Below are 13,486 nucleotides of genomic sequence, written 5' to 3'. Positions count from 1 at the left end.
AAAAATTGTTGCAAGTCCCTTGGCAGGAAGAATAGTTTTGAGGACAAAGACCTCATCATGCAACCTGAGAGTTCTGTACCTATGTGATAATAGCAAAAATTGATATAGAGCTTATATATGCCCAGTACGGTTCTAACTGCTACACACACACACACACTTACGTACTAATTTAATCCCCAGAAAAAGATGGTAATCAACAAATGATGTCATAAAATGATTGATGAAGCAGAGAAAAATTTAACTGTGCGCTTGGGGATCAACATCTTAGACCTATTTCTTTTAGTCGAAGTATAGTTGATTTACAACATTGTGTTAATTTCTGCTGTACAGCAAAGTGATTCAGGTATATATATATATATATATATATATACACACACACACACACACACACACACGCGCGCGCGCACACATTCTTTTTCATATTCTTTTCCATTATGGTTTATCACAGGATACTGAGTATAGTTCCCTGTGCTATATAGTAGGACCTTGTTGTTTACCCATTCTCTATATAATAGTTTACATCTGCTAATCCCAACCTCCCACTCCATCCCTCCCCCAACCTCCCTTCCCCTTGGCAACCACCAGTCTGTTCTTTATGTCTGTGAGTCTGTTTCTGTTTTGTAGTTAGGTTGATTTGTGTCATATTTTAGATTCCACATAGAAGTGATATCATATGGTATTTATTGTTCTCTGTCTGGCTTACTTCACTTAGTATGATAATCTTTCAGTCCATCCATGTTGCTGCAAATGGCAGTATTTCGTTCTTTTTTATGGTTAAGTAATATTCCATTGTGTGTGTGTGTGTGTGTGTGTGTGTGTGTGTATAGTTTATCCATTCATCTGTTGATGGACATTTAGGTTGTTTCCATGTTAGACCTGTTTATGATAATCCAGGGGAAGGAAATGAATCCAGTAAGTAAAGTAACCTAGTTGTGGATGGTTCCATGGGTTTGCAGCTTTTGGAATCGACCCAAACTTCAAGTCCATGGCTAAATGACCACTGGAGATGCTAAAGCTGCTGAGAAGTTCCCCGCAGTGCTTGTGGGCGGATTAACCACTTCAGAAGATTTTCAGCGTATGAAATGGAATAGGTCTAGTGTGGGCAAAGATGCCAGATGATAAAGCATTTATCAGCAAGGAAGGGGATGAGCTGTAGTGTAGAGTCTTGGAAGATCAATTCATACCTCACCTTGCTGGCAACGCATCTGGGGGCTGCAAGCTTCTACCCTGCTCAGGATATCTGGACACAGAAACAGTCATAAACAGCCTTTAGAGCTTAACAAGTTTTCAAGCAAAAAGTGTAGTGGACACTTGCTGTTGGTACTCTGCCCAGAATCTCTCAGATCTTGACCAGTTCTGTGTGTCAGTTCCATTCCCCAGCTTCTGTGTGGTTTGCTTCTAATGACCAACATCTGTGAACGTCTTCAGAGGATTTCCCTTGGGGTGTTTGAGAGTTTCCCTGTGCCCACAAAGAGCGAGAAGTGCCTGGGAATTTACATCACCCTGGGGCCTCCCATAGCCCATGACTGGCGGCTGTGAGAATATTTAAGGTCAACTCCTTTGGCTCGAGGTGGGGCAACTCCAGAGCTCCTCTCAGCATCAGGCTGAGACTGAGACTGTGCCAGAAATCACACCATTACTTGGCTTCGTCCCCTTTCCTACCCTGTTACGCTTACCCCTTACCAGTCACTCCTGGGACCATGTCCTTAATAAATCACTTGCCCATGAATCCTCATCTTAGTCTCTGTTTCTGAGGAACTCTACCTAAGGCAAGAAGCAACTGTATTATTAAGAGAGAGACATAGCACAAGGCCTTCAGTTGGCATTGAAAGAATGAATGAAAGAATGGACTGAGTGCATTAACAGAAGCCAGTCTTTAGCCTTGAACCACACATGTTGTAGTCAGGGAAACAGGAAAGAGATAAAACATTAGCTATGACATTTTAGAGTTACAGGTCCTCTAGTGAAACTGCTTACATAGTGCCGCCTCTCTAGCTGATGGTCATTCTAACAACTGCCGGAGAGGAGACATCAGCACTCCCCAGGAGAGCTGCCTCCTTCTCTTGCACTACTCAATTTATCATAAAGACCTCCCTTCTGTCCTTCCCTCCCTCCCTCCCTCCTTACTCTCTCTCTGTCTCTCTGGTTCTCAGCTTTTATGGAGGTAGGATTCACATTTCTTTTCTGGACACTTTGTATAAATGGAATCATATAATGTGTGGTGTGTACGCATGTGAAGAATGATGGCAACCAAAGTTGAAATAGACAAAAGTCCTAGTGTGATGCTTAGATTCTGATATATTAGGATTATTTTGACTAGAAGAACAATTTTTTCCATACAGTAGGGTTTCTCAACCTTGGCATTCGGGGCCGGATCATTCTTTGTTACGTATGTGTGTGTGTTGGGGGATAGGGATTGGCTTGTTCACTGTGGAATGTTTAGCAGCATCCCTGGCCACTACCTACAAAATGCAAATAGCACATCCCCTAGTGTGTCTGCAGACACTGCCAGATGTCCTCTGGCAGACAACGTTACCCCTGGTTGAGAAGCGCTTTCATACAGCATGGTCCCAGAGAAAAAGAGTCAAGAAATGAGGCTTGGTTCCATTGCACTGCAAGGCAAAGAAGGCCCTGCTGAACTGTTGATGTTTGACCTTTATGTGCCCAGCATTCCTTGGGGATCTGGAACTCTCTGGCCCATGCTCTCTATTTGGTGGATTAATGGGATACAGATAGGTTAAGTGACTTGGCAAACAAAGGACACTCTGTTTCATTCTCCTTTTATTACACCCCTGACAACAAATTCTTAACGTTTGCCTTATATGTTCTGCTCCCTATAAAAAATGGAAATCATCATCACAAAATAGATTAATTTGGGGAGGGGAGAACTGTTACACGTGAAATTGCTTGGAATGCTCCAGGCACTAGAGTAATGTCAGGTGTCATCATTCAAACACTGCTGAGCCTCCAAAACCAGAGGTTTTGGAGGACGTAACAGTGGCTTCCTTGGGTGACTAGTCAAGTGCTCCAAATGACTCCATAGCTACTAGTGTTGATCACACCAATGGCCAGTTTTCACACTCTCTGCTAGCCTTTTGACACGCTGTGTTGGGTGCAAACCCACTTGCACGTAGGTTCCAAAGCTCGACCCTACCATTCTGCTCTGGGGGAATTTCTCCTTGTTTCCTTCCTTGGCGCAAGACCCACTCCACTAAAGGAAAATGTGTTGCTGGTGCGAGTTGTACTCCTAAGTGGAAATTATTGAAGGTGAATTTCTTATGTCTGCGAAGGGTTTGTTTCTCAGCGTCTGTACTCTTGCCGTTTTAGGCAGGATAGTTCTTTGTTGCGGGAGGCTGTCCTGTGCACTGGAGGGCGTTTAGCAGCAGCCCTTGCTTCTACCCACTAGATACAAGTGGCACCCCCACACACAGTTGTGACAGTAAAACGTATCTCCAGACATTGCCAGGTGTCCTCTTGGGGGAAAATTGTGCCCGTTGAGAACCACTGGCCTAGGGAGATGTGGGTGGGGCACTGGCAGTGTCTGCCTGCCCCTTTCATAAGAAGGCACCACAGCGATCTAACGAAAGAGTCTCTGCTTTGAAACATACTGGAATGGCCTGCAAAGAGATTTGGACCCAACTTCATTTACACCTCAACTTCACCATTTACCGGCTGTGCAAAACAAGTGAATTACCCTGATGAATAAAATGGAGATAATCATAGTTTCCTCACACAGTTATTCCGAGGATCCAGATTTGCTGTTTGCAAAGCATCTAGTTGGACAAAGGGCCAGTGACGTAGGTGCTCAGTGGTTAGTGGAAGCGTTATCATTCCAGATAATCATTTCAGCACCTGCAGCATTGGTGGTGTCACAAGTGTTCCGCAGGCTTTACACGCTCGCAACACCACGCAGAGGAAAGGAGGTTGGAAGTGGTTGGGTGGAGGCAATAGACTAACATTAGATTATGGAGATGATGAAAAGTAGTTTCTTGATTCTCCAGCTGTTTCTTGGGAAATCATAACTAGAGGGAACACAGTCTCTGCTTTTTTGCCTAATGAGCCTGAAATAGAACATTTATTTTAGAAACATCTCTCTGTGGATACTTTCGTAGGGCGCTCTCCTTGGCTCCAAGGCACTGAGTAGCAGTTCTTCAGTGAAGATATCAAAATGGCAAGAAAAGGACAAACCAGTGATTCTAAACTGAACCTATTGTAATGGTCACTTTATTCTCACCCTGCCTCCCTCACCTTCTTTCCCTGCACCCATAGATCATCAGATTCCCAGTTCTAGTTGTTGATGTCTACCTTCCTGATATTCTTTAGAGTAGAGATCAAGGCTGAGGGCAGGAGTTCTAGGGGATACTCTCTTCTCTGTCCTGTGTCACCACAGCACCGGGCATATTCTTGGGACCCATAGGAATGCCTCAGTCACTGGTCATTGGACCAGGTGTGTCTTCAGGCTGGGGGCTCTCTCTCTCTAATATACCTGGAGAAAGGAACGGGACGCTTCATTCTTCCTTGAATCCATCCCATCCCCGTATCCCTGTTAAGGTTAAAAGGAACGGGGGGAGTGCACTATGGCTGTGGGGCAAAATGGTAATTCCTTAAGGGGCACTTATGTTTACAGTTTGCTGACGTTCGCCACCCCCCAACACTATACGCTGGACTTCTGCCTAAAAATATGTCCTCCCTCAGAAGCATAACTGATGTATCCATTGCTCTTACCCATACGTGTGGACGGACTCAGCACTGGTGTTCCCAATGCTATGACCCTAGCAGGGCCGGTAGGTCTTTCTTCACTTCTAAGAGACATGATTTTGGACAAGGAGGACCTTAAGCTTCTTCCCTGTCTCTCCTTCCTGATCCTGCAGTTTGATTTCCTGAATTTTATCTTTGTAGCCCCATGAAAAAACCTAGAAGAGAGACAATTCTAAACTATGTTCAGCCTTTATATAAACTATGTTCAGTCTATTTATACTATAGTGTAAATAAAGATTCTAATTGGTACAATCAGTTTGGAAAACGGTTGGGCATTGTCCAGTAAAGTTGAAGATATGCATGCCTATGACCCAGCAGTTCTGTTTCTAGGTTTGCACGCTATACAAATGCAGGCACGTGTGTACAAGGAGACATGTATAATGATGTTCAAGCAGTGTGGTTTTCAGTAGTCCAAAACTGGAAAGGATGCAAATGTCCACCAGCAGCTGAAAGGATAAATATTGGTAAACACACACAATGGAATACTAGACAGCAATGGGAATGAACAAACTACAGCTACATATGGTAACATGGAAGAACCTTAGAAACACAATGTTGAGTAAAGAAGCCAGATGTAATAAAAACATACTTATGAATCCATTGATATGAAGTTAGAAAGCAGGCAACACTAAGCTCTAAGATTTGTGGATACATAACTTCCTAAAAAGCAGTGCTTCTCAGACAGGGGTGATCTTGCCTCCCCACCCCCAGGGGACATTTGTCAATGTCTAGAGATACTTTTGGTTGCCACAATTGGGGGAAGGAGATAATACTTACATCTAGTGGGTAGATGCCAGGGATGCTGCTAAACATCCTATGATGCATAGGGAACTGCCTCCACAACAAAGAATTATTGGTATGACAGCAAAATCACAAGCGACGAAAGCAAAAATAAACTATCGGGACTTCATAAAACGAAAAAGCTTCTGCACGGCAAAAGACCCAATCAACAAAATGAAAAGGGAATCTAAAGGATGGGAGAAAATATTTGCAAACCATATATCTGATAAGGGGTTAATATCCAAAATATATAAGGAACTCATACAACTCAATAGCAAAAAAACAAATTATCTTATTAAAAAATGGGCAAAGACTGTTGGTGGGAATGTAAATTGATACAGCCACTATGGAGAACAGTATGGAGTTTCCTTAAAAAACTAAAAATAGAACTGCCATATGACCCAGCAATCCCACTACTGGGCATATACCCTGAGAAAACCATAATTCAAAAAGAGTCATGTACCACAATGTTCATTGCAGCTCTATTTACAATAGCCAGGACATGGACGCAACCTAAGTGTCCATCAACAGATGAATGGGTAAAGAAGATGTGGCACATATATACAATGGGATATTACTCAGCCATAAAAAGAAATGAAATTGAGTCATTTGTAGTGAGGTGGATGGACCTAGAGTCTGTCATACAGAGTGAAGTAAGTCAGAAAGAGAAAACAAATACCATATGCTAACACATATATATGGAATCTAAAAAAAAAAAAAAGAGAGAGAGTTATGAAGAACCTAGGGGCAGGACAGGAATAAAGACGCAGATGCAGAGAATGGACTTGAGGACACAGGGAGAGGGAAGGGTAAGCTGGGACGAAGTGAGAGAGTGGCATGGACATATATACACTACCAAATGTAAAATAGACAGCTAGTGGGAAGCAGCCGCATAGCACAGGGAGATCAGCTCGGTGCTTTGTGACCACCTAGAGGGGTGGGATAAGGAGGATGGGAGGGAGACGCAAGAGGGGCGAGATATGGGGATATATGTATAGCTGATTCACTTTGTTATAAAGCAGAAACTAACACACCATCGTAAAGCAATTATATTCCAGTAAAGATGTTAAAAGGATAAAAAATGGGCAAAGGGCCTGAATAGACATTTTTCCAAAGAAGACATACACATGGCCAACGGGTATTTGAAAAGGTGCTCAGCATCACTAATCATCAGGGAAATGCATATAAGAACCATAATGAGATAGCACCTCACACCTGTTAGGATAGCTATTATCAAAAAGACAAGAGATAACAAGTATTGGCAAGAATGTGGAGAAAAGGGAACACTTACACACTGTTGGTGGGAACGTAAATTGGTACAGCCATTATAGAAAGCATTATGCAGGTTCCTCAAAAATGTAGAATTAAAAATAGAACTACCACATGATCCAGCAATCCCACTTCTTCGTATGTATCCAAAAGAACTGAAATCAGGATCCCCAAGAGACATCTGCATTCCCATGTCCAGTGCAGCGTTATTCACAATAGCCAAGATATGGAAACAACCTAAGTGTCCATCCATGGATGAAGAGATAAAGAAAATGTGGTGTATATATGTACAGTGGAACATTATTCAGCCATAAATAATCCTACCATTTGAGACAACGTTAATAGACCTTGAAGGAATTATGCTACGTGAAATAAGTCAGACAGAGAAAGACAAATACTGTATGATCTCACTTACTTGTGGAATCTAAAGAAGCTGAACCCAGAAATGGAGAATAGATTGGTAGTTACCAGGGACTGGCAGTGGGGTAATGAGGAGATGTTTGTCAAAGGGTAAAAACTTCCAGATATGAAATAAACAAATTCCGAGAGGTCTAATGTGCAGCACGGTGAGTATAGTTAACGTTACAGTGTTGTACACTTGAAAGTTGCTAAGAGGGTAGATCTTAAATGTTCTCATCACACACAAAAATATGTTCACTATGTGAAGTGACGGAGGTATTAACTAATCTTATTACGATACTCATTTCACAATATGTATGTGTATCAAATTATCACACTGTACACCTTAAACTTTTACAGTGCTATATGTCAATTATAGCTCAGTAAAGCTGGGGGGGCGGGGAGAAGAATTTTCTGTCCCCAAGTATCAATAGTGCTGAGATGGAGAAACCCTGTTATAAAAGGGAAGCAAATAAGTGAAGTCTATAAAGACAGGGCAGTGTCTGCCCCTGGGTTGGGGTCACGGGGGAGGGTGTTATAATGCGGTTGAGGCACGCTAGCAGTATTCTATTCCTTGACCTTGGTGATGGTTAGATGGGTGTATGTTGTGCAAGAATTCATTTAGCTGCACATTGTATGTTATCAAATTTCCTGTTTCAAAAATTTAAAAATACCCTTGGAGGTGGGTTGACAAGATAATAGGATGGAAGAGTATAGGAGGTGGGTTTGGGGGAAGAGGTTCCCCACCCAAGAGGGTTCCATCGCCACTCTGTCAACAGTGACAGGGCTGGGTGTGCAAGAAGGGCCTCGTGCTCTGATCTCAGTGCGTTGCAGTTCTCACATGGGCCTTCAGCTCCTGCTACACCCTGAAGTTGAATTTGCTTCCACAGATTTAGGTAAAGTTTTCCTTAAACCAAGTAATCACCCTTGGGTTGGCACGAAATGTGGAAAATATTAACTCAGCTTATAGGCAGGCAGAGTAAATACAAACAGGGATTTTAATTTAAATGCCCTGGCAGCAAGGGCAGCCTTCAGTACTGCAAGTGCTGTAATATTTGGGGACAGGAAGTCGTGGAAATGCTACTGTTAGCGTGACATATTTTCTCTTAAAAGTGATGCTAGTAGAGGAACTCCTAGAGATTATTTTTGAGTCCTCTCTGGGGGAAATTATAAACATCAGAGAAATTTATTTTTAAAAAAATGACTAACCAAAAGAGAACATTAGGCAAGCAGGCTCTTAACCTAACCAGTAAATGATGTGAACTTCAGCCTTTTCTGAAGTGAGGTTTTATGTGCTCTCTTTATGTCCCTCCATCACCCCAAAAGATCACACCTGAATTGCAAATCCACCTGCCATTTAATGCATAGTTTAAATGACCTAGAACAATAACTGCGAATTGTATGCACTTAAAAATATTTATTGAATAAGTAACCTAGTGAATAGTTAAATAACATGGGAAGGATACTTGGAAGCAGAGATGTACAAAAAAGAAATTGTTATTAGAGTGGTGTTTAAAATATACCCTGAAATAGATTCAAATAAAAATAATATGTGGAATTCAAATTGGTTAAGATTTTTTAATTGAAGTATAGTTGATTTACAATGTTTCAGGGGTAAGCAAAGTGATTCAGTTTTATATATATATATATATATATATATATATACACACATACATATTCTTTTTCAGATTCTTTTATATTATAGGTTATTACAAGATATTAAATATAGTTCCCTGTGCTATACAGTAGGACCTTGTTGTTTATCTCCTTTCTATATAGTAGCGTGTATCTGTCAATCCCCAATTCCTCATTTACACCCCCTTTCCCCTTTGGTAACCAAAGTTTGTCTTCTGTGTCTGTGACTCTATTTCTGTTTTGTAAATAAGTTCATTTGTATCATTATTTTAAGGCCCCACATATAAGCGATATCATATGACTAAATTGTTTAAGACTTAACAGACCTCTTAGAGTTCTGCACAGCCTTCTAGACCCTGAGAACTGAAGTGGTGTGTGACTCACTCGCAGGTGAATTGAAGAGTCTTGCAGCATGAACTGATGACTTCTTTTCTTCAATGCTTTGTCCTATCTCCTCAAACCTTTCAAACACAGAAAAAACAACCCTATCGCACTGGAAAATTTAACTCCAACTTAGCCCTGACAATTTAGCAAGAAGTCTGCTAGCAGGCAGTAGTCCTTCCTAAAGTATAAGTACACAGTTTGGGAACGATGGATTATTTTTGGCTTACAATAATGCCGTTTAGTGACTTAATAAAATTTTCAAAGGCAGAATAGAAACAAACCAAAACCTAAGATGACGCAATTTTAACATGGAGGCGACATACTCAAGGGTAATGATCAAAGGATTACGTGTAAGGTTTTGTTAAATCCACGGACCCGCCTTGTATTGTCTATATATTATTAATAATGAACTAGTTTTTGTAGGAAAAGGGATTTTTAGCTTTGAGGGCTTAATGGCAGGTATGACGGAGGAACTCTCCTAAGGCTGGAGAGTTCCTCTTTCTAAATAGAGCAGCAGGAAGCAGAGGTCCCGAAACGGGGGCACTTGTGCATGCATGCCCTCCTTTGGCAGCTCCAGCTGCATTCTCTGAGGGATGCTGTGTGGCGAAGCTTGGGCTGGTTATGCCTCATTGTGAGGGTCTTTGAGGACATAGCTGTAAAGGTTGCTTTCAGCAGCAGAGCAGAGTGAAAGTGAAGAGCGGACTTTAGTGTGTTGTTTTTCCAGCTCTGCCTGGACGTGTCGGGGAGCAGGGAGGGCCTCCAAGGTGAGGGGGTTCGCTCCCACTTCGCAGAGGAAGAGGTGATCTGCGCAAAGGCAGACTGCAGGGAGGAGACTTGGGCAAATGGTGAAATTGACTTTCTCTTAAGACAGGTGGCACTCTGGCTGGAAGTTCCTGGTTTTGGCGGGGGGTCGAGTTTAAATTTATTTGTATGTTATTGCGGTGTAAAATATACATAGTGGAGGGTGTAAATTACACAAATCTGAACTGTACCACTCAGTGAACTTTTACATATGGGTGTACTTGGGTAGCTGTCATACAGATCAGGATACAGAACATTTCCAGAACCCTAAAAGGTTCCCTTGTATCCCCTTCCCAGTCAGGACCACTTCCCCATCTTGGTAATCATGATTCTGGCTTCTGTCACCATAGATCACACTTGCCTATTTCAGTTCAACATGTGAATTTCAACTCCATAATAAATAAATGGAATCTTACGGTACGTCCTCTTGAGTCTGATTTCTTTCTCTGGACACGGCATTTGTGAGAATACTCCATGTTGTGTCTATCAGTAGCATTTTCCTTTCACCACTAAGCAGTATGTATTCCCTTCACGCACCAGGTGGTTCATCACGCACCAGTTGATGGACGTTTGGATTGTTTCCATTTTGGCCGTTCTGCTTAAAGATATTTTGAACGTTCTTGTGCACGAGAAGGCCCTTGGCACCCATTTCTCTATGTATCTAGGAGTGGCATTGCTGGGTCAGAGGGTAGGCATACGATCAGCTTTAGCAGATTTAATCTTACAGTTTTCCAGGCAGATGAACTGTCATGAGATCTAGTAGTAGATTCTTTAGGGTACCTGCACCCCTGGCTTCACATTCTCACTGCTGTTTGCAACTATGCTGCCAACTGTTTTAAAGGCTTCTATGCCAGTGGGTGGTTCGCCCAACCAAATTGTAAGGACTCGAACACAGGGGCTGCAGCCTATTTTCCTAGCCCTCCCCCCAGCAGGTGGAGGGCCACCCAGGGAGTCCAGTATAGTGGGACCCTGAAGAATTGACACAAGCCACCCCCAAATCCATCTTCCACTTGATAGCCACCCCTCTTGGGCTTGGATGGATTGATTTCACAGGGTCTGGGTGCAGCTTGCGAGAGGCTGCAGGTAAGTCACAGGCTATCAGGCCTTGGGAGGGACCTTGGCACTCTTCACGATGTTTTAAAGTGTAGGCTTCCACGAGGGGATTGCGGAGCAGAGGCCAGTTTTAGGTGGTGGTGTGAATCTCCAGCGTGTGCTGAAATGATTTGGTTTAGCTGGCAGAATTTGCAAATAGTGGACGTTTCTTCTATTTCCAAAACCTTGCTGTGTTGTTTCCCGATTTGCTAAGACATAGAAAGGAGGGCTCTGAGCACCCCGCCCCCCACTCAGGTCCAGCCTGGCACCCCTACTCAGTTCCAGCAGACTTCGGGCAGATTTTCCGGGGCTCCCCCTTCCAGCCCGCTTCCCTAGACACGCCCGGGTCCTGCAAGCCCTCTGAGACTCAGTTTGCCCAACGTGGCCCGGCCCCGCAAGCCTCCAGCCCTGCCGCCCCTCCTCAGCAGTTCCCTCGAGCAGCATTACTTGGTCCCTCTCCGCTTGCCCCCTCCTACGGTTCCCGCCACTGAGACTCTCCCTGAGGAAGGCTTTCCGAAGACCAGAGACTGAAACTGCATCCTCGCCGGGCCGGTTCCGAGTCGTCTTTCGGCATCAGATCCACACCTCCTTCAAAGTTAGTCAGTCTCTCTTTCTTGGAAACCCAAGCTCGCCCTGTCGCTGGTGTTGAAGGCTTTAGCAGCCCAGCCCCGGCATCCCGGATCCCACGGGCCTGGGCAGGGGCGGGGTGGCAGGAGTTAGGAGCGCCGGCCGCCCTGACACCTGTCGTGGGCGCGCTCGGTCGCTGTAGCCCCCAGCAGCTGGCGGCGGCGGGCGCGACTGGGGCCAGCCAGCAGCGGAAGGAATTAAATGCCCGCCCATCGAATCTGACTCGGCCTCCGCCCCCCCCCCCCCCCACTCCTCCTTCCCCTTCGCAGTCGCCTCCTGCCTGTCCCCGCCGGCTCCGCGGCGGGACGCTGGTGCCCGGGACGCTTTGCACCGCGCTCCGGGCACAGGCAGCAGGGCTCGAGTCCGGTGGCTGCCCCAGGATGGCGGTAAAATAGGGGGACCCCGGAGAGGCGCCACGACCCTAGGCTGCGCCCGAGAGCCCGCCACTCCTCCCCGGTGGCGGCATGGGGGACCCGGTGTACCGCGAGAAACCGCAGCTGCACTACGCGGTGAGTGTCCCGGCGCGCTCAGGGGCGACAGCGCGGGCTTGAAAGGATCCGTGGCTTCCCAGAGGTCCTCGGTGTGTATGGCGGGTGGGTGGGTGAAGAGTGCCGCGTGCGTCACCCCGAGTGTCATCTGCTCAGAGACTCAGGTGCCCCTTAGAAGGGGAGCCCCCATCCCCGGAGCCCGTGGTCCTTTGCCCCGCACAGTGGTCACTGCGTCTGGGGCCGGGGGCCGGACCCTGCCGCTGCCTCGCTGGCCAGGGCTGAGAAACGGGGCTCCCAGGGCTGCGCCCAGGTCTGCCCACTCAACCTTTGGTCACATACCCTGCAAGAACCGACACAGAACTGGATGGGAGGCAGGGACCGCTTGGTGATGGCAGCGTGTGGCCAGTGGACCCTCCGGAGAAATGCTGCAGGGCGGGTTGGGATGCCGCGGGTTTGCTCCTTGGAAAGGGAGCAAACTCCCAGGGAGTTTGTAGGGGGACACAGTGTTGCACATTTTCTGATTAATATAAGAAGGTGGCAGGGGGTCTAGTGTCGGTGGCCTCTCTTCTCCCTGTTGACTCAAAGATTCCACATTTATTGGGGGCCTACTGTATGCCAGGCACTACGGGGCGCTGGGGACCGCAGGACACACCGGACAAAAAGCTCGTGGGATTTGCCTCCTTTAAAGAAGGAGTCAGGATTTCAAGGTTAACGACCGACTGACCAAATCCAGATTCGAGATTGAGTCTATTTTTGAGAAAGAGAAAAGACTTAAGAAAAAAAAGTCGAATGAAAATCAAGATGTTTCTGAGGAATGAGTCCTGCTTCTGAAGATTCTGAGTGCTGCCTCCAGGAAGCCGGCAGGCGTCCTTGTTAGTTTAGCCCAGTCTGAACATTTCTAAGATGTGTCGTTTTGACGCGGAGCCTTGTAGTTGCTCTGGCATCTGCTACTTTACTGAGTTTTCCTTGACATGATTTTCACTATTGAGATTGGACGTGCTGGGTGCCAAGTTTCAAAACTGGAGGGAAGCAGGCAGAAACTTAAGACAAGAATTATCAACATTGATAATAAGGCAGAGACAGTTATCTGTCTGGAATTCGTGTCCTCCAAAATGCACTCTCCACATTAAAAAAAGGAAAGTTTTCACGGAAGGAGTCGAGGTGGACGGGGGTGGTAGGTGCAGAGGTCCCCGATCTCCCCCAGCTGGTTCCCGGGGCGTACAGTGGGGTCCGGGATCAGCCGGGGGTGGGCC

The 13,486-nt window shown here is 45.4% G+C and overlaps 1 protein-coding gene across 2 annotated transcripts in view; it reads left to right on the top strand.

Moving 5' to 3' along the window:
• Nucleotides 1-13,486, top strand: part of ARHGAP6 (Rho GTPase activating protein 6) — a 487,363-nt gene that overhangs the window by 205,840 nt on the left and 268,037 nt on the right. Inside the window, exon 1 of one of the 2 annotated variants that reach the window (XM_027096556.1) lies at nucleotides 11,999-12,254. The exons of the other annotated variant lie outside the window; for it this stretch is intronic. Coding sequence (XP_026952357.1) covers nucleotides 12,210-12,254 — 45 coding nt within the window. The 5' untranslated portion in view covers nucleotides 11,999-12,209. Of the gene's footprint in view, nucleotides 1-11,998; nucleotides 12,255-13,486 lie in introns of those variants that run through there. 2 annotated transcript variants of the gene reach the window in all.

Source organism: Aethalodelphis obliquidens, unplaced genomic scaffold (genome assembly GCF_003676395.1).
Source record: "Aethalodelphis obliquidens isolate GAN/ISIS:26980383/991018 unplaced genomic scaffold, ASM367639v1 scaffold104, whole genome shotgun sequence".
NCBI lineage: Eukaryota > Metazoa > Chordata > Mammalia > Artiodactyla > Delphinidae > Aethalodelphis > Aethalodelphis obliquidens.
Note: the sequence above shows the minus strand (reverse complement) of the source record. Positions and strands in the feature narration are given on the sequence as shown.